This window comes from Myotis nattereri (genome assembly GCF_964212035.1).
Source record: "Myotis nattereri genome assembly, chromosome: 18".
In the NCBI taxonomy this organism is placed as follows: Eukaryota; Metazoa; Chordata; class Mammalia; order Chiroptera; family Vespertilionidae; genus Myotis; species Myotis nattereri.
This window is the reverse complement of record NC_138093.1, coordinates 30170213-30194731: the sequence shown is the minus strand read 5'-3', so window position 1 is coordinate 30194731 and position 24519 is coordinate 30170213. Positions and strand designations below refer to the sequence as shown.

General features: G+C 47.4%; 1 protein-coding gene across 1 annotated transcript in view; it reads left to right on the top strand.

Annotated features, from left to right (window-relative positions):
* Nucleotides 1–24519, top strand: part of HHAT (hedgehog acyltransferase) — a 159892-nt gene that overhangs the window by 96749 nt on the left and 38624 nt on the right. Inside the window, exon 9 of the mRNA XM_081111940.1 lies at nt 5219–5420. Within this exon, the coding sequence (XP_080968066.1) occupies nt 5219–5420 (202 nt within the window). The remainder of the gene's footprint in view (nt 1–5218; nt 5421–24519) is intronic.

The window sequence follows — 24519 nt, the reverse complement described above, 5'->3', positions numbered from 1 at the left end:
CGGCCGGGTCTAGTGATGAGGACAACAGGGCTGAGCCATTCATGCCCTCAGCTTCTTCTGCAGTGACAAGAGAGAGCTTCTGAAGAGCGAGCGTTGGCTCTATGAAGGTAGAGTGGACCTTTCTCTAGGATGGAAGTTACAGGCTTGAGTTCATCAGCTCAGCACTTCAACCCACTGAGCCACAGGCTTTGTGGAATGAAAAGATTGATTTTTTTTATTTGTTGGCATCTAATCACATGAATGTCGAACTTTAAATGTAGACTATCACCTGAGTTTAATCTCTATTTTATAAATTACACAATGTTCTGTTGCCGAATAGGGCCTAGTATTTTTTAATAGGCAGTTTTTCAGAATTGCGTATAAAACTTACAGCCAGCATCTTTCGGTAAAAGAGCTGAGAGCTAGCCCCCCTCAACATGTGCCCTCTGCTTTGAAAGTGGACTTCTCTTAGCCTTCTGAAGATGGTAAAGTCTACAGTTGCCCGTTAACCAACTGCTTCTCTTTTACTTATTAAAATTCCATTATGGTCTATACTAAACAGGAAGCTATTATAAGTAAATTATACTCTTTTCTGTGTGCATCTTTGAAAACTTTTCATAAGTAGATCTGCAGCTCCCGTGGTGAGAACTAGACAGTGGGCCTTTGTCCACTCCCGAGAGAATAAGAATCGGGCTGGTGTGTCATCCCTGGGCTGGAAGAAAGAGAACTCAACGCGGCCCAAGGCCGGGGCCAGAGCCAGGGTCGCGCCCGGGGAGCCACTGCCCGTGAGAGCGGGTTCCAGGACAGCATGGCCAGCTTGACAAAGACCTCTGAGCAGGACCCCATCTCAGAGCCCAGGTGAAGCAAGGTGAGGCCACGTCACCACCAGTGTGATGCAGCCGGAAGTCTTGCCTTTCCCAGCCACTGCGGACTCTAGTCTGTGAAAGGCGAGGACTTCTCAGTTTGGGAATCTCTTGAGGTTGGGATTGTTCCAGAGGTCGGGCCACATGCTGTGACTTTGCGAGGATAAGTAGGATCACCAAGTGCAGAGGGGTTTCAGAGCCCCTCAAGTGTCTGTGTTCTTGGGCATCGGTGTCCTCCGAAGTCTCCCCCAGTAACTGGGGCAGGACCTTATAATCATCTCTTAGTTCCTAATTGCTCACGATGGGCCTGTGGCAGTGGTGACCTTTATCACAAGTTTAAAAACTGTGGGAGGCTATGAAAAGTAAATGGAAATCATGTCGTTAGATATAGAAATACTGCTGATTAGTAACTACCATGTGTATATGGGTGCGCACGCGTGCGCGCACACACACACACACACACACACACACACACATCCCCCTAGTACTGCCTGAGGAATTTTACACTCGGTTAAAATGACAGCCTTAACAGAGAAGACATCTTTTGGCGAATAACTGTTCAATCAGTGGTACTAACAGTAGGTTCTCTGGGTTAAATAGAGAGCTGGAATATTCAAAAGAGACTTCATGGGGAGGTGGAGAGAATCAGCTGAATTTGTAGACTGAATAGGAATTGGAAAATCAGAGAGGATGGAGGCGTGAGAACCCCATTTGTTCAGGACCTTAGATTTCGTAGGAGAACTACTGGGAAACGAGGGTGGGAAGGTCAGGCAGAGCCGGAGAAGGATGCCAGCCGGTGTTGGCCTCAGCCCTGCCAAGCAGTAGGTACTTGGAGACTGGGCACCTGCAGCCCCACCTGGACTTAGTCCCCGGGACAGCGAAACCCAGTATGTTAGGTGCCCCGTGCTCTCATCTTGAGGTCGGGGATTGGTCCTCAGCAGGGAGTGTGAGGATGCTGTGGCACGCCAGGGGGAAAAGGGAGCAGAGGCCCCGGAAAAAGGTAGCATGTGGTTTTAAGATGAGTGTACTTACCACATGGATTCTTACCACCCCTGTCCCAACGGCGAGGCATATTCCCGAGTTTGTCGTAGTGGGTCTGAGGGAAATAGGTATCTTCTCCCTTCACATATACCCGCTCAGCAACAACCCCAACCATCAGCTTCTCATGCCCACTTCCCACACAGTCAGACAGCTGCAGGACGCCAGCCGGGTCGGGGCAGCAGGTGTAAGCTCTGCTCGTGGGGCAGAAGGAGACCAGTTTGTTTAAAAACGGAACGTACACCTTCTGGCCTCTGAAACAGAGCTTTCTGGCCCACCCTCCTTTGAAGTCACGAGTGTTTTTCTCCCAAGCAAGATTCCTTCCCTAAGAGGACATTTCTTTAGCTAATAAAACACCAGTGGATGCTTCTGTGGAGACTGCTTTGAAGAGTTGGTTGGTTAAACAAGAGGAAAACATCACCAAGAAAAGGTCCCACCAGGATCAATGGCTTAATAGCACACGGGGCTGGGGGTGCAGAAGCCAGAACGTCCTAGGTCCAGATTTCACCTCTCCTGGCCAGTGGTTCCTTGCAAGGTGGCTTTAATGATTAGGAATGGTATATGTGAGGCACCTGGCTCACAGACATCCAGTAAAGGGCAGATGTTATTAATAGCATCCGCATTTTACCCAGGTTACTCTCCTGGGGGTGGGGGCGGGGGGACGGGTTGCTGTGTTGTGCGGATTCTGTGAGATGGCTTGACATGAACAAGTGGCTGCATCGGGTGCCAGCTTTCCCAAGCAGCGTCTCTGCAGGCGGTGACCAGCTAAGCCGGCCGGCAGGGGCGGCCCTGGGCACACCCGCGCTCACACGATCACGGACACGAGAGATCTTTCATTTGTGCGTTGTTGATAAAGTGGCGCTTTCTTCCACGGGGAAATCAATTTCACTGCGCAGCGGATCTCAGGAAGTGGGGCTGCATGGCTGCTTTTCTCAAAGAGAGACATTTCTGTCGTTATGAATCACGGAGATGACACAAGGCTGGCGGTGTTTGTCAAAAGGAAATAACCTGCTTACTCTCCTCCTGCCACACCTGCTGCCTTCCAGAAGCTAAGCGTGAAGAAGGGAGGTTGATCTCCGACCTGGAGACCAGACCCTCCTCTGGTTTCAAACAAGCAGACGCTTGTCCTTGGAGACCTGCCATGTCTGAGTTTCCACAATGAAAGGAATTCTTGTCGGCTGTCCGCTAGAAGGCAAAGTCACACAGCCATCATGCCAGGAGACGCATAACATAGCTGAGCATGTAGTTCTGGGCGGATGCTTCCTCGTCACAAGCTTGAAAACACGTTCCTTTGGAGTTGGGTCCAATATGAAGGCCCACTGGTGCGGATGACGGGATTTTCTGTGCTGTGCGGGGTTTTCTGACATGTCCGGTAGAGCTCCCTGTAGGATAGTGAGACAGAATGAAAATCTCACCACGAAACAGTTATGTTAGGTGAGAAGAGTATTCGTATTACTATTAACTTGTATAAAACAGTTACCTGCAGTTTCTATAAACAGTAGTCATTCCTCGTGTTTTAAAATTGGTTTGACCACCCCTATTTGTTTTTTACATACAGCCTCCTTACAGACAAGACTGACCACATAAGTCCAGCCAGATGGAGTGTGGTGATGGGCAGCGGTTACGCCCAGTCCAGGCTGAGAATTGTGGCCCTCTGCTGAGAACTCTAGACCAATAATCAAATAGCCTCTAGGGGGCAGCAGAACACCAACTAAAACCACTGTGCTTGGGGCTGCCAGCTTTTCTGGCTCATTTGCCCAGCCCTTCCAAGCCCATGGTGCAGCACCCACCCTCCTCCCTTTAGCCTAGAAAAACTCATCCTGAGGCCTTGCCAGGGTGAGGACCTTTGCTGTTAATCTTTCCTTACCCCACTTGCCTCCACTCCAGAGACCCTCTTCTCCGATCTCTGAAACCCTCCTGGTCTACCTTATATCATATCACCCAGCTTCCGCGTTTGCTGTTGTTGCACCGTGAGCTACACCTGTCCTGTTGGCAGGGCCATTGTCGTATGTCGCTGTGTTTCCCATGATACCAGGGACTGCCCTGGAGGCCCAGCTAAATATTTGACAGCAGATGGAGGATCCCTTAACCTGTAGCGAATGCTTGGTACATATTTGCTAATTTGATTGTCAAGATGGTCTTGTTTTTGCACAGGAGGAAGTATTTGCGTTGCTTCACTTATTTCTGAAATGGCTACATTCTCCCGTGCGTCCTGGTTTGTTCCAGACCGGGGTGTAAAATAGAGGGTTTTCAAAATAAACCCAGAGGTGTGATGGGAAACATTACCGTTGGTGCCGTAGATGCAGTTGGCTCTGCTCCTTCCTGGCCGTCTGCCTTGGGCAAGTTCGCTTTTCAGCCTCAGTTTCTCACCCATAAAACGGGGCTATCTAAGCTGATCATGCAATTTACTATCTAAACTGGAGCATATTTGAGAGTAAAGGAGGACATTTTTAAATCATTGCGATCATACAGTTTTTTGAAATATTTTTTTTACTACTGAGGAATGGCTTTTATTTTTATACTTTGGCTTTCTTATAAAATTGTCCTATTCAAAAATGATTTTCAAAATGAAATTTGGCATAAAAATTAATATACAGACAGGACAGATTGTAAAGAGAGTGTACCTAGCTCCGCAGCCCCTGCCAACCCATGGTGTGCATCTTGTCCAGCTCCAGAAGGAAATTCTGATCGAAGAACACAGGCCCGCTTCTGTGCAGCCCGACGCTGTCTCGGCCGTAGAGAACGTACCCCGGGAAGGCTGTGCATTTGGGGTGATAATTTGGCTGCCTCTGAGCACAGAGCTCTTCTCCTCACTTGCGAATCCACTCCTGCCTCTGGGCAACTTGCCTGGAAAGCTGAGGAACCCCTCCTCTGCACCGGCTCCTGCCGGTTCAGCAACTGTGCTTAAATACTGGGTTTACCATAAACTTAATCGTCTGAGCTGTAAAGGACACGCCTGCCTGCCTTGAATGTTGGTGTCCCCAAGTAGCCAGAGCCTCACTGCCATTCTGTGGTTGGCTTTCCAGGTTGGACACATCCCTTGTAGAAACAAAGTCCATTATTCCTCACCCGGCCTCTTGTAAGTGTCGTTTGCTATGGTAACGAGAGCTCTTTGACTGTGTGTGCATTTAACCCAGAGCCCCGCAGGGCCGAGGCCTATGTTTTTGCCAGCTCCTTGCATGATGGGAGAATTTGAGGAGTGCTCTGTGGCCTCCTGGAATAGGGGCGGGTCTGCTCACGGTGAGTGTCATCGTGTGATAGAAGAGTCAGGCCAGGGGACCGGGTGTATTGCAGGGACAGCCCTTTGCATGGCTCCTAACAGCCTCTTCTTTCTCTAGGTATGTGTACATTCCAGTGGGCGGGTCCCAACACGGCCTGCTGGGGACACTGTTTTCCACGGCGATGACTTTTGCATTTGTGAGCTACTGGCATGGTGGGCACGACTACCTCTGGTGCTGGGCAGCGCTCAACTGGCTGGGAGTCACCGTGGAGAATGGAGTCCGGAGGCTGGTGGAGACCCCGCGCATCCAGGACAGCCTGGTGAGCAGGAGCCTGGCTGTGGCAGGGACAGCTGAGCCGGGACCAGGGTTGGGAGGGAGGGTGGTCATCAGATTCTGGGCCTCATGAGCCATGCTTGCTAGATGGGTTCAGAGCCTCTGTGCCTCGAGGCAGGGCAATTTAGTATAAAGAGTCTAATGGTAGCTATTTAAAAAAATGTAATGTTTTAACCACAAGAACAATACGTTTATCATATAAAGTTAGAACACGTAGACAAGAATAGAAGAGAAAAAAGGGCTCAACAGAAAACACTGTTAATCCTCCATTCTTCCAGATATTTGCTGTGTACACACACACACACATATACACACACATACACACGCACACATTGAAAACAAATGCTGTTCTTCCAGAGATATGGGTGTATCAGGACCACCTTTCTATGCCATCAAATCCATTTCTAACAACCCTTTTTAATGGCTCCACCAATTTCACCATTGAATGTGCTATAATTTATTTAGTCTTCTATTATTAATAATCATATTGCTCTAATTTTTTGCACTTATCAATTGCATTGAGGTGAATATCATAACCAGGATAATTTGTTGTATGTAAAATTGCTACATTAATGGTTTTCTCACCTTTAAGGTTTGCCATGCATACTGTTTAACTCCGTGGTTCCCAACGTGGGCACATGCCCCACAGGGGGGTAATTTGATTTTTAAGGGGGGCAATTTGAGAAGGAGTTATTAACAGTGAATATTTTGCATTTCTTATGGTTCTAGGGGCCTCATATACGATATATAAATACATATTGTGACATATTTATGCATTTCAGTTCTCTATTATATGTTTTAAAACTTTATTTGCTGTATTTTCATATCACTCCATATTATTATTTTTTTAAACAGTTTCTTAGTGATTTCTTCCTCAGTACTTCAGCTGTCCTTTTGTTCAATTATTTTTCTCTTTCATGAATGCCATGTTCTTTGGAATCTTGTTTAGACCAAGTTAATGTCCTTTTAGGCTTCCTCCATGTGCAGAGGAGTTCACTTTTTGAATAATAAGAATTATATATCACGGGGGGCATCAGGATTTTCGAGATGCCTGGGTGGGGCATGGCCAAAAAAAGATTGGGAACCACTGGTTTAACTCTTCCTTAGCTGCCAAAATGTGCCGAGTTACCTCCCTACCACCAGTGTGTGAGGACGCCCTCACCGGCACAGAGCAGTACTGGTGTTTTACTCTTCGCTCATTTGATAGTTACTGTTCTAGCAGCATAAAAAAGCTAAGATTTAAGACACACTCCAACTCCAGAGGAAAATGATTTGGAAAATAAATGAAGCACTTTGCTTTGCACATTTTAAGTGTTTTTAAACCATGAGTGAACGTTTTAGAATGGAAATGTGGCAGCGGATGTATTAGAAGCTTGTAGGAAATCATCGGGTCTGCATATGCAGCAATATTCTGATAACCCTGAGAAAAAGCAGCTAAGAAGAAAAATGCTGGCATTAGTGTTACAGTAGGCAAGGAAACACAAGAAATTTAGTGCGCAGTGAGTAATGTGGCTAAATTCCATCCGTAGAGGCAAGTAAAGCAAATACATTTTTAAAAAAAACCAACACTACCAACATAGAACCCATTCGAGTGTTTTTCTGTTTAGCTAGCCCTTGTGCACGTGGATAGCTATTCCCATAAAACCGGGTACAAAGCACATGGCAGCGTGACACAGCTGAAGGAATTTCAATACGCTCATGCATGTTTAAAGATAAGTATTTTATTCGGTAGTATCACCCAGCAATCAGCGGAAAAGAAGTGTCAGTTAATTCTAATGGAAAATGACATTTCAGTGGAAGGCGTGGCTATACAACACAAAGGAAAAGCCATAAAAGGTGGCATCATAGAGGTTTCCATCTTCATCCTGAACTCTGAGCGGTCTTCCCCGAGGCCTGAAACCCAGGCACCACCTGTGAAAGCCAGAGAATTCCTTCCAGCCCAGGCTGAAGCCCTGCCACAGCCTCACGTTCCTTCACGGGAGGGCGAACGTTAACCTTGAACTTAATGCTCCGCAGTGCTCTGTGGACTTTGAGCTATGGCTTATGTTATGAATATATTCTAAAAACCTGACACGCTGAAGAGTAACCCAAACTGTGCCGTGCAGCCCGTGGCTTGTTAATTTGGTTAAAAAAAGGAATGAAGTCAGTGAAAACGCTCACAGGAGAAGCCCTCGAATGTCCGCTCTGTCCCGTCACGGCTCACGCAAGGGCCCTCTTGTGTTTACCAGTTTCTGTCCACAGTTCAGGCACCTGTGGACAGGGTACTTTTTGAATATATACTTTAGGTGAGATACATGCCTTTGCATATTGCAAATATGCTGTTTAGTTTGCATGCTTGTTGAGCAAGAACATATCTCATAAAGCCTATTTTTTTCCGGCCGTCTTATCCTGACCGCCTGGTAGTTGATGGTGGGTGCTTAGACTGGAACCTCCTTGAGGACAAGGTCAGGGTCCCATCACTATTTATATCCCCAGTGGTTAGCTCGGGGTCTGTGTTAGCCTCCGCGTTAAGTCAACGCACAATTAATGCTGCTACTTGTCCCCCAAGGGCTCTCCCTCATGACTCGGTATCGTATGCAGTTCAGCACAGATTCTGTTTCCTTCAGAAAAACACGGCTGGCTTTCCAAACGTCCACCCCCCCTTTTGAAAAAAACGGTTTCCTCATTTGAGTTGCCCTCTTGCCCTCTCTTTTCATGAATCCATTTCCTATTCTTTTGTCAAAAACTAAATAAAGACTTAATGCCTCTTTGGCACCTGCTTTCATCTGACTGGAGTCGCCCCAATTGACCTGGTGATGTGTTTACAATGTGAGTTCACTCCCCACGCCCCTCACACACCCTTCCCCTGGCATTCATCCCGCGTCTGTCTTTTAAATATAGACAGACATATATCTGAATAGCAAGGATTATCATTCCTTCTTTTCCATATCTTCTTCTTCAACCTCAAAGCTTTGTCTGGGGCACACAGTACAATAGGTTTCTATTTCTTGGTGTTGATAGAATGACAGCTGAACACTCACCCAGAGACTGGTCAGAGCTGAGTCTTGTAAACAGCAAGCCCTCTGAGGTCCTAGGAGAGCTGTTTGATCAAACTTTCTGCCATAATGGAAATGTCCATTGTATTGTCGAACGCATCAGTCACTAGCCACAGTCAGCACTTGAGTAACTAATTTTTAAATCTATTTTCATTCATTTAAATCTAAGCAGCCCCCATGTGGCTAGCAACTTCCATTTTGAGCAGCCAAGTTCTAGAACATATTCCTTTTCTAGAAAAAATTAAAAGAATGTAGAGTGTTTGCTATAATCTAGAATGATCTTCACTCATGTGTGGTACCTCATATATCCAACTGGTTACTGATTCTCTCCCCTCAAATATCTCACAGCTATCTCTGACTTAGCATGTGTAGCACTGAACGCATGTGCCCTTATCTCTCAGTATTCCCCTCAGCTCCTCCCCCTCAAGTATTCTCTGTTTCTGCAAATGGCACATCTTGGTCTAGTTACTTAGGTCCCAAACCATCAAGGTATCCTTTCTGCGCCCCTGTCCCAGTTCTTCCTGTGTGTACTTACATTCTGCCTCCTCAGTAAAGATGATTATTATTATTATTATTATTATTATTATTATTATTTGCTTGTTTTCATTTCCACTGAGTCATCCTAATACAACTGTTCTCATTTCTTGCCAGGTCTACCGTGTAGCGTCTAGTCTCCCTGCTTCCACTTTTGCCTTTTTCTTATACTTGTAAAAAATATATATTTTATTGACTTTTTACTGACAGGAAGGGAGAGGGATAGAGAGTTAGAAACATCAATGAGTGAGAAACATCGATCAGCTGCCTCCTGCACACCTCCTACTGGTGGTGTGACCGCAACCAAGGTGCATGCCCTTGACTGGAATCGAACCTGGGACCCTTCAGTCCGCAGGAAGACGCCCTATCCACCCAGCCAAACCGCTTAGGGCCGTTTTGCCTTTTTCAATTCATTATCCTCACTGTGCTGAGTGATGCTTCTCAATAAAATTCCAACCATGTTGTTGTCCTTCTTAAAATCCTTAGTGACATCCCATTTTCTTAGGACCAAATACCCAATATTTAAGATGGCCTATGTGAGGCCTTGCCTGATCTTGACCTTGCTACCTCTCCTCATCCTCTCTGCCCCTCCTCCTCACACTCTGTTCTTCCACCTGGCCATTTACGTGCCTGGCCCCTCCAGCCTCAGCTCCCACATGCAGGCTCTTCCATCTCCTAGGATGCTCTCTCTTCTTCTCCTCCACCCATATTCATCCTCCAGGTTTCAGCTTGAACGATGCCTTGCATGGGTCCCCTTCACTGACCCTCCTAAGTTAATCAGGTCTCATTTAATAACTCGTGTGGGCACCTCGTATGTCTCTTCTGCTATACTTATCACAGGTGCAGTGAAATCATTTTATGGAAGAACCTGTTTAATTCTTAGCTCCATTACTGAACCGTAACCCTCATGAGATCAGAAACCTGCATTCTTGACACTTATCACATTGCCGGGCACAGAGTAGGCATGCAATAAATATTGTTGAATGAATGAATGATACTTTCTGACTTCCATGAGGGGAGTCAAGAGAAAGTCAGCTGACGCAGCAGCATGAAGAATAAGGTGAGGCTTGTTAAGCATTATACAGGGTGTTTATTTTACTTTCTAGCAGGGTAGATATTAATTGGTCTAGTTATGACAAAATGCTATTTTAATGCTGAGTGCACAGAATACATAAGGGGAAGAGAGGGGTAGGGAGGAATGAGCCTTCCCTTACCCTGCTGCTTTGTGAGAGGGGGGATTATTGCTTGTGACTCACCGAGGCAGAGCTGTAGGAAGCTGACACAAGGCATTTTCATAAAGCACCAGGCTGGTGGACAAAGAGAGGAGTTACTGATCAGGCAACATGCTTTCTCTCTATACAAGCGCTCTCCCAGGGAGCCAGAATCTGTGTTCAGCCTTGAAATGTTTTTATTTTAATAAGTGGAAATATTTTGAAGCATCAGTAGAGTGACTCACCTTCTCGCCAGTTCTCAGTTTGATCTCTCCTTTGAAGGAGGACACCTTCAGGCTGCTTGCCAGTCATTCCAACACAAAGGAGAGTCTGCATCTCCAGCCATTCACCCACCCACCCCCATTTCCATTTCATTGAGTGACACAAATGCCTTCCTCCCACTCCCCTCCCCCCTCTTCGTTGCCCCAAGAGTGCCCTGCTAAGCTGATTTATATTCTCTCCGAAGCAGTAAAGTTTCTATTTATAGACGTAATTGAGGAAGCGCGCCTCCAGTGAAAATCACGGAGGGTCAGTCTAATGGTTATGATGCCTTGGTGTGTCAGAAGGAACCCAAAGAACGCTATGGCGACGTTCATTTAGTTTATCCGATGTATTGAACAGTTTGACGTTGAAAATGTAGGTGCAGAAATCCCAAGAGTTTGAGCAATCAGTCACTTTAAATATATATTTGATTGTTTTTTTTTTACAGAGAGGGAGAGGGAAAGAGAGTTAGAAACATCGATGAGAGAGAAGCATCGATCAGCTGACTCCTGCACACCCGCTACCGGGGATGTGCCCGCAACCAAGGTACATGCCCTTGACTGGAATCGAACCCGGGACCCTTCAGTTCACAGGCTGACGCTCTATCCACTGAGCCAAACCAGTCAGGGCGAGCAATCAGTCACTTTAAAAGGATAATTGATTGTAAAATCACCAGCACTATCCAACCAATGGATACTTAGTTCTGCGGGCTCCTAACTCACCAACTGGCAAGATGCACATGTTCCTCGGCCTGATTAGAAAACCCTTTCACTAGGGGTCAGTGATCACAGCCCCAACTCACTCGCTGGAGAAATACAAGGCTAACTGCGCCGAGAAGAGCTGTTCTGCTTGGCCATGGCCCGTGCTCTACTCCTCCGCTACGTAGATTCATTTCCACAAATGGCGATCAGGCGCTCAGTGTAGACGAGCCAATGTCTCCTGACCGGAACCTGTCCCAGACTGAGCTCACTTAGCCAGTCAGCCTGTCCTTCACTTCTCTGTTTGCTCATTTATGAAAAATAAATTTCAGCGCCCTACGTGGGAGACAACTTGCAGAGCACCGGAGAGCTCTGAGCGAAAAGCGTGATGCCTCCCTCCCGATTCCTTCCCTGCTTCCTCCTCCCGCACTTCAGCGTAGGTAGCATGCGGAGCTGTCAGGGCCTAACTGTAGAGTCTGTTATTACCCCTTTCCCTACATGAGTGAAGTGTCTTGCCTGGCCTCCTGTCAGGATGGTCATCTTTACAGTGGCTGCTTTGGATTAAAGAGGCAATAAAACGGTGGGACACAACTTTGTCTATGAAGACCTAAAAGATCTCTATAAAAAATGGACTTGTCTCCATAAACATCAAAAATAATGGCTGGCCTAGTCTGCCCAGGCATTGCTCAGAGGAAAGGTCCAGGTGAGAGACAGACATTGGGGAGAATGTAGATGATATTTGGAGCCATGGGAATGTTTGAGGAGAGAGAGAGAGAGAGAGAGAGAGAGAGAGAGAGAGAGAGAGAGAGAGAAAGAAGAAGAAGAAGAAGAAGAAGAAGAAGAAGAAGAAGAAGAAGAAGAAGAAGAAGAAGAAGAAGAAGAAGAGGAGGGGAGGGGAGGGGAGGGGAGGGGAGGGGTGGGGCGGAAGAGAGGATAAGGCTTGGGTCTGGGATTGAACCACCATTTAGAAGTTGATTGAAGGAGGAGGGGCCAGGAAGTGGGAGGGAAATCTAGAGGGTGATTTCACAGAAACCAAGAAAGAGGGTATTTCATGGAGGGAATGGTCAATAGCATTGATGCTATTAAGGGGTCAAGAAAGGAGCTTAAGGGTCAAGAAGGGTAGTGGCACCAGGTCAGAGTGCTCATCGTGGGAGACAGGGCCGCGAGTCATCTTCCTTGTCCCCCAGGAGTTGATGATCTAGCTGGAGAGGCAAGATGTGGGAGCTCAGTTGAGGACCCGTGTGAGCCGTGATGTGCAGAGACCAGATGAGTCACGGAGGCAGCTGGTGTTCGGGAGGCGGGCGGTCCGGGTGAGCTAACCTTAGGAATGGCTTCAAGGGCTGGGGCTCGAGTAGGACGCTGAAGAATTGAGAGTGGGATTTGGACAGGCGAGTAGAGAGAAGATGGGCATTGCAGGCCAGGAGGGCAGTGCACACAGCCTGAGGTCAGGAGGGAGAAACCAGACTCAGGCCAGGAGGCTGACATGACAGACAGGGCAGTGGAGGAAAGGAGATTAAAGTGGCCAAGTGGTCCCCCATTTAAAGGGATCTGAATGCCACATTTAGAAATACACAAATGCAAGCTGTTTAACCAAACAGGGGACATCAAATTAAGGTATTAATCCCACACCTCCAATTAGCCTGTGTGGCAGCTTGTTAGCACCCCCTGGGCCCCTGGATCAGAGAAAAGCAGTGCGTGTGTTTATGAACAGTGTGTTCCTTGCGGGGATGACGGCCCGCTGGGGCCCCCTCTGTTGTCTCCCACTCATTAACGATGCAGACAACACTGCGCGTTTCACTGGTCATACATTTTCTTCTCCGTGGGGATCTGAGCCGGAGCCTTAACCCCTCTGGTCTGAGAGGTAGAATTATTCTGCAAAGAATTCCACCACTTAGTTAAATATGTTTAATATGGCAAAAGCATTTTCAAAGGTTCTTTTTAACTTTCTGTTACTGAGTCTACTATCTGACAGAGAGGCTTTGAGAGTCCATTTTCAGATATTCATGGACTGACCAGTCGGGTCTGGCAGTCTTTGGACTTCTGCTGCCTTTTCCAGTCCCTCCCAGGTTAGCCCCGAGCAAGGCAGGGGTCAGGGTCTCGTCTTTGCTGCAGGTTCACTCTCCCTGCTAAGTGCACAGCACAAACTCTCATCCTGGGGGAAAATGCTAAGCCAAAGATGAGAGCCGTGGCTTGAATGTAAATGCTTAAGACTGGCTTTCCTAGGTGGCGGGCGGGGTTAGATTCTTTACCTGTGCGTTGCTGGTTTCTGCATCTACAGCCCATATACGTGGTGGTTGCTCTAACCACAGTCTAGTGCCAAGCAGCTTTCCACTGGTGAACTTGAGGAAAATCTCATCATGTACAGGTTGAAGGTTTGGATGTGTGTTTCCAAATCTGGGCCTCTTCTTCTGCCCGGAACATCTAAGTTGCCCATCAGAAGTAGCAGAGCTTGGGTTTTCAGTGTTATTATCAATGAAAGGATGAGATAGCCCCTTCTTCCCAAGATAATGCACACATGCTGAGTGTAAAACATTTTTACATACGTATTTAGTTACATTTGTGTGTATTATGTATATAAGATGTACCGTGTGAATATATGTCTGTGTATATGTGTGTGTGTGTGTGTGTGTGTGTGTTCATTTTTTTTTAAAGCTCTGAGAAGTCAAAAATGTGCAGGACTTCCAAAATATCTCACATTCCTCCCAAGACCTAGAAATAAACGCAGCTTAAAAAGGCATATTGAGCAGCTGCCGCCCTGGTTTGAGACGCACTGGGTTGGTTTCAATGCACTTGTGATTGCCGGCATTTATTGAGACACACAGTTTAAGGTGGCTCTTGCTTCTTCCTCTGGCGTCAACTCTGTCGCCCACCCAATACCATGTCACCCTCCCAATACCAAGTGCTGCCACAGCCGCTGTCTGTCCCGAGGGTGGCAGGAAGGCAGCTGCTATGAAGGGTGCAGGGCACCCATCAAGCCGACGCCGTGCTGTTCAGAGTGATGCTGCTGAAATAATTTCATTTCGAGGAAAGATGAAAATGGAGAGTAAAGAATAACAGATATAATGAAGTTTTATTTTTATTTAAAAACGCATACAAGCCCAGGAAAGTGTGTGAAAGGTTGTGCACTAAAACGTTAATGGCGGTTAACTCTTACTGGTGGGATTACTTGTCATACGTGTTTTCTTGGTTTCTGCCCATGTATTTGTCCAGCCTTTTCCTACAGTGTCTATGTATCATCTAGTTAAAGGTTCTTGAGAGAAAAGAGGACAGGTGGACTCACCCTCAGGGGGCTTTGCTCGGCTGACCCTGATGCTTGACTGATGCTAGAATTGAAGGTTACAGTTGTCTTTCTCAGGAGCAAGGCCCGTGGAATGACTCTTCCGAAAAGCAGTCCACGTGCAGTGGGCATGTTCACCAACGCAGTTACCCCACGATCTCACGTGCTTTCAGAAGTAGCTTTGTCGTTATCCCTGTTTGACAGTGAAAAAACACTGACACGCAGAAAGCTTAGGAAATGTATGTTCCTGGTGCGAAAGTCACATCTTAGCACAAGGCTTCATTTTGATGAATAAGCAGGAGAGCACCCTCCATCCTTCACTCCCATGTTCTTCTAGCAGCAATGACTTCCCGTTCCCTCGTTTCTGATATTTACTTCTGTCTTTCTAAATAGAGTCTATAATTTATTTATTATTGTAAATGGTAACTGCTTTCTACATGAGGTTTTAGCATCTTAGACCTACTCGTTTCTTCTCCGCCTAATATAATAAAATCTCTGTGTGTTTTTTTTTGTTAATTTCAGTGTCTACATTATTATCACTGTGTTAAGTGCGGCTCACTGCCAAGCCTGTTAATATGCTATAATTGCTTTTCCTTTCTTAGTCGACTGTTTTACCTCCCTCAAATTAAGGACTGCCTGGCCTCCTTTGTCTGATTAGTAGTTTACTGTCACCGCTTCTTTCCAACAAAATTGAAAAATCCCCAGAATAGTATTCTCCAGGTGGTCAGACATATCTGGAATCTGTCAGCTCCTTTCTTTTCCTGGAGAATCGCTCTTGAAGCCCTCCCCCCTCTCTCCTCCTTTCCCATCTGGTTCATTTCTCTCCAGACCTGCTGGATGGGCAAAGAGAGAGGCAGGTGTTGGGTAATTACTGAGTGCTGTTACTGTACCTGTTGCCCCTCAGTTTCGAGTCTCTCTGATGTAGTGATGAAAAAACCCTTCATCTTGGGGGTGGAGAAAGGGGGAAGCCCAGGGTCTATGTGCTCATTACCCGGATGTTTAACCTGCCTCCCTGGTCTTCTATGACATGGTGTGCTGTTGCCACCTGTGGCATGTGGTTCTTCTAAAGGCTGGGCCTTCTGGGGATCTGGCATGTGAATGACTCTCTGCTTTGGCATCTAGTATTCGGGTAGCTCAGCTCTGCTAATTCCGTCATCTGCTTCTAGTTTATAAAAGCGGGTTGGCTCTTCTCACCTGCTCTTTGCTTCGCGCCTGTTTCTTGTCTGTGGATTTCTGCCATTTCACATCTTTGCTTTCATTTTAACGGGGTTATTGACGGGAACAGAGATGACTCATCTACTCTATTTAACTGGACGTTACTAGAAGAGCTCTCTGTGCTTCAGTTGGTGGATCATTTCGCAATGCCTTACCTTTTGGATTTTTAAATATCAAGTTTGTTCAAAAAGCAGGCCTTGCCCTAAGCTGCTTTTTTAAATTTTTGAACAGCATATAGCTGAGGCCACAGCTGTCACTTTCTCGGCTTATTTAATAGTCCCAAGGGACCTCAGTGCTGCCTGGAGAGGGAGACGCCAGTGCCAGGAGCAGCCATAACTTGGTCCTGATAGTCATCTGGCTTCCATCTCCTCACCCATTGGCCTTGACTCTTTATACTCCAGGGAGGTGGCCAGGGTCGAAGGTCATTTAGTGGAAAGTTTCCTAGATTTCCTTTTTTTTAATTACTTTATTCCTTTTTAATTGATGAAATAATTCATGACCATATGCTCCTGAAAAAAAAAAAAAACACCCCACAAAACAAAACAGAGCTTGGTCAGAGTGGTACAGTTGGTTGAGCATTGTCCTGTGCCCCAAAAAGTCGCTGATTTCAGTTCTTGGTTGGGGCACATGGCTGGATTTTAGGTTCAACCCCAGTCGAAGGTAACTGATCGATGTATTTCTCTCCCTCTTTCTCTCTCTCTCTTCTCTCTCTCTCTCTCTCTCCCTACCCCTTCTCTCTCTCTCTCTCTCTCTCTCTCTCTCTCTCTCTCTCTCTCTCTCTCTCTCTCTCTCCTCCCTCTCTCTAAGCATGTCCTCAGGTAAGGCACCCATCCCCCCAAACAAGCTACACCTTGCTCAGTTTCCTCCCACAAGAGGTAACCATTGTTTATCAGATTGTAGTATAGCTTCCCACACCTTCACTACTCTGTGTGTGCATGGGTGTGCTTTAAGAAATGTATAAATACTGTAACACTTGTACTTTTTTAGACTCCTTATGGTATGCTTTGAAGAAGTTTCTATATTAGTGTATGTAGATCTGCATAATTGGACACGGTACGGCTATATTATAATTTGTTTAGCCGTTCTTCTACTGTTGAGAATTTAGGTTGCTTTTAGTGTTTTACTTCTACAAATGCATCCTCAGGGAAGATGCCTGCTCCTGCCTCCTTGTTCATATGTGTAAGTGTTCCTTTAGGGCAGGTACCGAACACAGATAGAAGAGAGCAGGGGTTGGTGAACCATGAACCAGAGCTGGTCTGTTGCCTGTTTTTCTATGGCCTGCAACTAAGAGTTGTCTTTATATTTTAAAATTGTTTTTGTTCAATGGTCCATACTTTCCCCAGTGAACTGAAGGATCACCTTTCATGTATAGTAAATATCCAAATATACATGAGTTCACTTTGAGGTTCTAGTCTGTCGCATTGTTCTAGCTGATCATTCCTGTTTTACTAGTAGGCACTACTTTCTGTTAGTAAGATGGTATCACCTGCATATCTTAAGTTACTGATATATCTTCCACCAATTTTCACTCCTCCTTTCTCCGAGTCTAGCCCAGTTTTCCGAAAGAATGTGCTCTCTGTACAGATTAAACAAATAGGGATATAAAATGCGCCCTTGTCTGTCACCTTTGCCTGTAGGAACCGTGGTGTCTCTCCATCTTCTGCCCTGACAGTGGTTTCCTGTCCACAGCCTCTGCTGTTTTATCTAAGCCGGACACTGACTTACAGAGCAGGTGACTTGCCCATCCACGTGAAACTGGCTCTGCCTCCATCACTGTAGGCATTTGATTCTCTCTCAGGAGCACGCATTGCTTGGGTCTCAGTAGCAAACAGAGGTCAGATCCCCACAGAGAAGAAAAAGTATGACCAGCTAATCGCGCAGAGGTTAACTTCATGGACCAGATCTTTTTTGAAGCTCCTTATAAGGAGGAATGGAGCATTGCTTTCTGAGCGCCCTCTGGGTTCCCTTGGCGTGGATATAGGATGAGATGAAACATGTAGGAAGCCAGGGGGTTGTGTCACTTATTTGGGGAAAGGGAGAGACAGGTGTTGGATAATTACTGAGCACACAGAGTACGCATGGGCCTTGGGTGATGCCGAGTAGAGAAGAGGCCGCCCCGTCCTTCAGGAATTTACCAAATTGGTAGCAACATGAGGGCGAGGGGTAACTGGTGAAACGTGCACTTCTAAATGGAAATGACCCGAGTGCCCTGAGAAAGGAATCCGAGAGAAGCAGTGCCTGGCAGGTTGGTCCAGATGGGATGGGGGCCCTGGATGACTTTGGAGTCTGAGTCCTCCCACCGTGAGGGCCTCCCTCTGGCTGCCCTTCCCTTTCACAAGTCTCTGGTTTTATCTTCGTGGCCTGTGGGTATCTCCCCCCCCCCCGTCCTCCCCCCCCCCCACCTTGCCATTTCCTTGCTTATCCTCTGGTTAGCACTTTTATTAGAAAACGAAAAACGTCAGTGATTATTTGGAAGAACTGTGTCCAGCTGCTCAAACCCACCCAGTTTCTGTTTTTAGCTTCTCTCCCACTTAAAAATAAACGGGATCGGGTCTCACTTGCCAAGCCTCTGTCACCATCTCCAGCAGCCATTTCTCCAGCCCATCTGCTCCCCCAGATGCTCAGCCTGGCCCCTCCCCCCAGCTCAGCCCCACATGCAGTCCCTCCGTGGACAAGTGTGGGGCCAGCAGCCCCCTGCAGCATCTGCCCCCTACCTCCGAGTTGTGCTGAGCGTCACTTCTGACCCAGATTCTGCAGCCCACACCCCCAGGCCCAGCTCATGTATCGCAGCCAGTCCTGTGATTTCCAGGGACAGGATGTTGACTAGAAAAGATAGAAGAGTTGCCATGGAGATATGAATAAACACAAGCCATGGATACCTTGCAGCAGGAAATTCAAACGAGTTTGACAGAAGTTTCGTTCAGCCCTACGGTTTACTTTGGGTTCCATGGCTCACTTCTGGAATCTTAGAGGGAAGCTTAAATCCAGTGCTAAACTGTCAACATGACATCCCCACACCCCAGCTCTTATCTCTTCGGTCGCAGTGTGCTTGCCCCGAGAAATTAGAGGTCGGCCTCTGCTTTTCTGAATGTTCTGAGGGCCTTGCTGTATCCAGGCCCAAGGCCCAGTCAGTACCTGGGGTTATAGCAACAATAACATGGAGAGAAACTGCCCCAACCTGCATGTAGGTCAGAGTGCATGCGGAGAACCAGTCACCCTGCATGGCACAGTGACGCCTCTAACCTGCTCCACCTCCCTTTCCTCCTCTTCCCTTGTGTTCAGGGGTGTGGGGTGAAGAGGCTTGGACTGGGGTGCATCTTGCCTAAACATGGCTCGGGGCACAGGGCTCCCCTCTCTCATATTTGATGCCAAGGGGTAGTGGGGGCGGGGAATGACCCAGCACGGAGGCCCTGTAAGGGGCCCTTTCCTGCCGGGAGGTGCATTTTCCTGGGCCCTCGGGGAAAGGGGACCCGGTTTTGGCAGTGCTCCTAACGAAGGAGGAAGGGAAGTGCTGTGCCTCACAGGCCGAGAGGGAAGTCAGCTTTGTAATGAATGTTGAAGAAACACTCACCCTCTCTCCAGAGGGCGCTGTGGACCTTTCGGGCAGGACAGTTCTGTCATGCACTATGATTACAGAGCCACTTCATGCGATCATGTTGTCCTGGGGATCACCAAAAATGCCTAGCAAATTTCCAGGCATCCTCCCGGGGACAGTGCCCCTCCCACGTTTTGCAGAGAGGATATTGAATTGCCACAGACTCATCTAGCTGGGAAGAGACCATGACCAGCCCGGAGCTCTTTTTATCACGATATTTCTGTGTTCATGAAAATCAAACTCTGTTTACCAATCGTTGCCTTATCTGATCAAGTTGGTGATTTTGATTTTTCAGACCTGATGGCTCTTCGCTGTATCCTAATCTATTTCCTCACTGAGTTTACAATTCATCGTGGGTTCTTTGACCAAGGGGTTTTCAAGCATCTAAGCCATGAGGACGGGTGACTGCCTTAAGGCTTGGCCCCTGAACATGGCAGCCAGCATCTGAGAGGTGAAGGACCACGGGAGCAGTGACCACAATCGCTATAGGACTTCAGAGGAGAGAGTGTAAAGGAACAAAGAGTTTCTTTTTTTTTTTTTTAATATTTTTTATTGATTAAGATATTACATATGTGTACCCTCTACCCCCGCTCACCCCCTCACCCCCCCGTTGTCCGTGTCCATTGGTTAGGCCTATATGCTTGCATATAAGTCCTTTGGTTGATCTTTCCCCCTTGCCCCCATCCTCCCCTACCTTCCCTCCAAGGCCCGACAGTCCAATCAATGCCTCTCCGTCTCTGGATCAGTCCTTGTTCATCAGTTTATGTTGTTCATTATATTCCACAAATAAGTGAGATCTTGTGGTATTTATCCGCTCTCCAGTTCCATCCATGCTGTGGCAAATGGTAAGAGTTCCTTTTTCTTCTTCCTCTTCTTAAAGAATACCTTTCAGCATTTCATATAATGCTGGTTTGGTGGTGATGAACTCCTTTAGCTTTTTCTTATCCGTGAAGCTCTTTATCTGACCTTCCATTCTGAATGATAGCTTTGCTGGATAAAGTAATCTTGGTTGCAGGTTCTTGCTATTCATCTCTTTGAATATTTCTTGCCACTCTCTTCTGGCCTGCATGGTTTCTGTTGAGAAATCAGCTGACAGTCGGATGGGTACTCCCTTGTAGGTAACTGACTGTCTTTCTCTTGCTGCTTTTAAGATTCTCTCTTTATCTTTTGCTCTTGGCATTTTAATTATGATGTGTCTTGGTGTGGTCCTCTTTGGATTCCTTTTGTTTGGGGTTCTCTGCGCTTCCTGGACTTGTAAGTCCATTTCTTTCACCAGGTGGGGGAAGTTTTCTGTCATTATTTCTTCAAAAAGGTTTTCAATATCTTGCCCTCTCTCTCCTTCTGGTACCCCTATAATTCTGATGTTGGTACGCTTGAAGTTGTCCCAGAGGTTCCTTACACTATCTTCATATTTTTTGAATCTCTTTTCTTTTTTCTTTTTCGGTTGGGTATTTTTTGTTTCTTTGCATTTCAAATCTTTGACTTGATTCTTGGGATCCTCTTGTCTGCTGTTGGAGCTCTGTAAAGTATTCTTTATTTCAGTCAGTGTATGCATAATTTCTAATTGGTCCTTTTTCATGACCTCCATGGTCTCACCATACTCCTTGAGGGATTCATTAAATTTATCGGCGGTTTCCATAAAATTCTTGACAAACCTTATAAACGTGGCCTTGAACTCTATATCCAGTCGTCTGGCCTCCTCCGTTTCTGCCAATTGTGACCTGTTTCTCTGTCTCCGCATTTTGGCTGCTTCCCTGTGTTGATAGAGTGTCCCTGCGCGCCAGGTGTCCTGTGGGGCCCAGTGGCTCAGCCTCCCCAGTTACCTGAGGTGGACACTCTTGGTGCACTCTTGGTGCCTCGCTTGTTGTAGGATCACTGGGAGGAATTGACCTCCAGGCCAATTGGCTGTGGGAAGCAGCTGTGTCTGAAGTGGGAGAATGGACCCCCTCTGACCACTGGGTACAGTGGCTCCTGGATCTAAGGAGGTGCTAATTCAGCCCCTGCCTGAGGCCACACAGCCGGAGCCGCCACGAAGAGGCTCAGCTGTGAAGCAATGCAAGCCGCTGCGGGGCCTTGGGCCTTCTCTTGGAAGTTCCGGGTCTGGCTGGCCCGGCTGCAGTTAGGTAATTATCAGGTTGCAAAGTTCTGGGGCATTCACATGCAAAAGCCTCTGCCGCAGCCCGGGTGGGGCGGGGTCTCAGGGAGTCAAAGGGCGTAGAAAGAAGCAATGGCTGATTCTCCGCGCCCGGAGTCGCGCGTCTCAGTGTCTCGGCAATGGCTGCAAGCACCTCCGAGGGAAATCTGCCCCCAAGTTCGCCCGCTGCCGCCTGAGAGAGCAGCCTCTCCCCGTATGAGACCTGGGTCCCCAGAGACTTCCCGGAGCCGGAGATCAGAGCAGTCGGGAGCTTGTGATTCAAAAAGACAGCCGAGTCCTCAGGTGCCACCCCCTTTCCGCGCGCGCGAGCCGCCGCGTACCTCTGCACTCAGCCTCCGCAGCTCCTCTGGCTCTCAGCGTGCTTTTCTTTTCTTCTAGTTGTAGAAATTACACTCAGCCAGCCTTCCTGTTGTTTTGGACGATGTTTGCTCCGTCCTTTGGGCTAATTTTCAATTGTTGTGGGAGGCGACTATTTCCCGGTGTTTATCTATGCCGCCATCTTAGTTTCTCCAGGAACAAAGAGTTTCAAGTGGGAACTTTGGCCCTCTGGCCCTAGAGACTCACAAAGTCATATTTATTGATGGAGCTGGCTGGGCCGAGAGAATATACCCTTCCAGCCTTGCCCATACGGCATTCCCGCCCTCCCCCTCCCCCCGGGACTCCTAAGTATGGGACTCTCCTCTTAGAACATGCAACACCTGACTGTTGAGTCAGGGGCACTGACCTCTTTTCCCTTAGATTGTAAAAAAAACAACAACAAATGACAATAACCAACACAACAATAGCGTCTGGTGTGAATACCTGGTCTTGAACCATACACATACAGGTCATATAATAAGAGTTGCATCTTATTGGTCACGTTGCATAATAAGGTTGCATCTGACTGGATTCTTGGCACCAGAAATCCTTATATGTACCTATAGGCACTTGATTTCTTAAAAGGTCACTTTGGAACAAAAAGGGTAGGTAAGGACAACTATTATTATTGTAAATCAATCAAAATTATACCTATTTTTTGTGTGTGTGAGATTGGCAAAAAATACAACATGTTTTTTGGTGTGCCACTAGATTTTGGTCATTAGTGTGTGTGTGCTATGAGACGAAGAAGGCTGAAAATCGCTGCTCTAGAGTTTTTGTGAACCAATGGCCGAGGCCAGATGGTTCCCTAGAAACAGAGAGAGAATCCTCGGTGTCAAACGGTTCCTTCTACAGGGTGTCCGGGGAATCTGAAGGGGAGAGACGGTTAAGACCCCTGTGCAGCTGGTTGTACCCGCTGTGGACCCTCCAGGCTGGCCCTCTCTTTCCTCCTGCGGTCGGTCCTTCATCCTGCTCTTCCTCTGACTCGCGGTGAGAAGCCAGGCTCTGTGAGGGTGCTGCTGTTCACGCACCAGGCTAATTCCATCCGTTCAGAGGATTGGGCTATTAGTTAAAGTTAGGCTTTTGGATTTTCTTTTTCATCATCTATTTTGTCTCCCACCCGCTCCCCCTGGGGGATAATTAAGAATTGCCTATGAGCCTCTTGATTTCTCCTGTCTTTCTAGCTTATTGATTCCAACAGCCTTTAACATTCTTGCTTTTTTAAAAAAATTAGCTCTCTCTAAAAATTAAATTGTGGTTATTCATTTCAGATTTTAGATGTCCTCCCTCCTGTTTCTGAGACTAGAGGCTCATCCATATTTTCTATTATTTTGACTATTTTTTTCCATAAGCAGAAGTAGGAATTTATTGAGAGAGAGATACTTGGGAAATCAGAGAATTAAGGGAAGATCCATGGGAGCCAGGGCCTAGGGTGCTGGAGAAGGAGTCTTGCTCCTCCAGCACCCATTCCTCCCCACCTCCCCCCACCCCCAGCCTCCAGCATCTACTCCCCCCCCCCGCCCGGCCCACCTCCAGCACCCACTCCCCCTTGCCTCCTGCCTTGTTCTGCACTTACCCCTCAGCTCTGCCTCCCACCAGAACCTACCTTGCCCCGTGCCAGGTAACCTGGCACCGCAGCCCTGCTTAGCAACCCAATGCAAAGAGAGTCTTCTCAGCATCTCTCTATTGATTATCTAATAATTGTCATCATTTCCCCTAAAAGGAGAACCACTTCGAGTGTAACGGAGCCATGTCCTCTCTCTGTAATTGACGTTAATAAGAGCAAGGTCACACAGGGCCCTGGACCTCCCCAAACAGGAAGTGAGGTGGGGGAGTGTGTGTGTGGGGGGAGACTGATGGGGTAGAGCAGATGCAGCAGAGTATCTGACCCCTGGGGTCCCTCAGAAATCAAATGTGTTATAATGTCCCTCTCCCTGGAGAGAATTATTTGGACACAATTTATGCCAATTAAAACAATTCATATTTTCCTGATTTATTATTCTGGATTTTCCCTGCTGTCTCCCCACTTACTGCTAATTGAGTCAGTAATACCCAGAAAATACCTCCCTCTGCTCTAAAATGCAGGAACTGGTAGATCAGTGTCTCCTTACGCTAAGGGTGAGGAGGGCTGGGTTATGAGCCTGCTCTGTCCCCATTTCTCTCTCATTACCAGCTTCTATTCTGTGTAATTATCTCATCCGGTCGTGTTTGACAGCCTCGCCTGGACGTGCTTGTGGCCTCTTAGAGCAGGGAAAGAGACCAGAGGTCATCTTGTCTGGTGGCCCGTAACCAGGGACGCATCAGCATCACTGAAGATCTTTCCAGAACAATCACATCCAGGCAGATGGCCCAGTCAGTGCCCACTGCTCAGCTCACGCGTGAGAAAGCCTCACACTCACAGGTTGGGCAGGATGGCCGTGCTCCAAGGTGATGCAGGAGGAGAGAGCCATGGATGGGAGATGCATGGTAGCAGCTCTGTCTGAGCGGGCAGAACAGATGCTGGGACTGCAGGAGAGAAAGGGGAGGTGTCAGGAAGTCATCTCTCTGGGTTTTCAGAGGACCCTGGCTGAGGTTTGCACAGTAGCCACAGGTGATGCACAGCAGGGGCCCCCGAAGCCAGTCAGCCTCCTGTTAGTCCTCTGTGCCTGCCAGGAATCCGGCCGATTCAGAATTCCAGGTGTAATGGAGACAGCTGGAGTCAGGAGGCAGTGACCACCCCAGAGATGGGCAGGTTTCAGGAGGACACT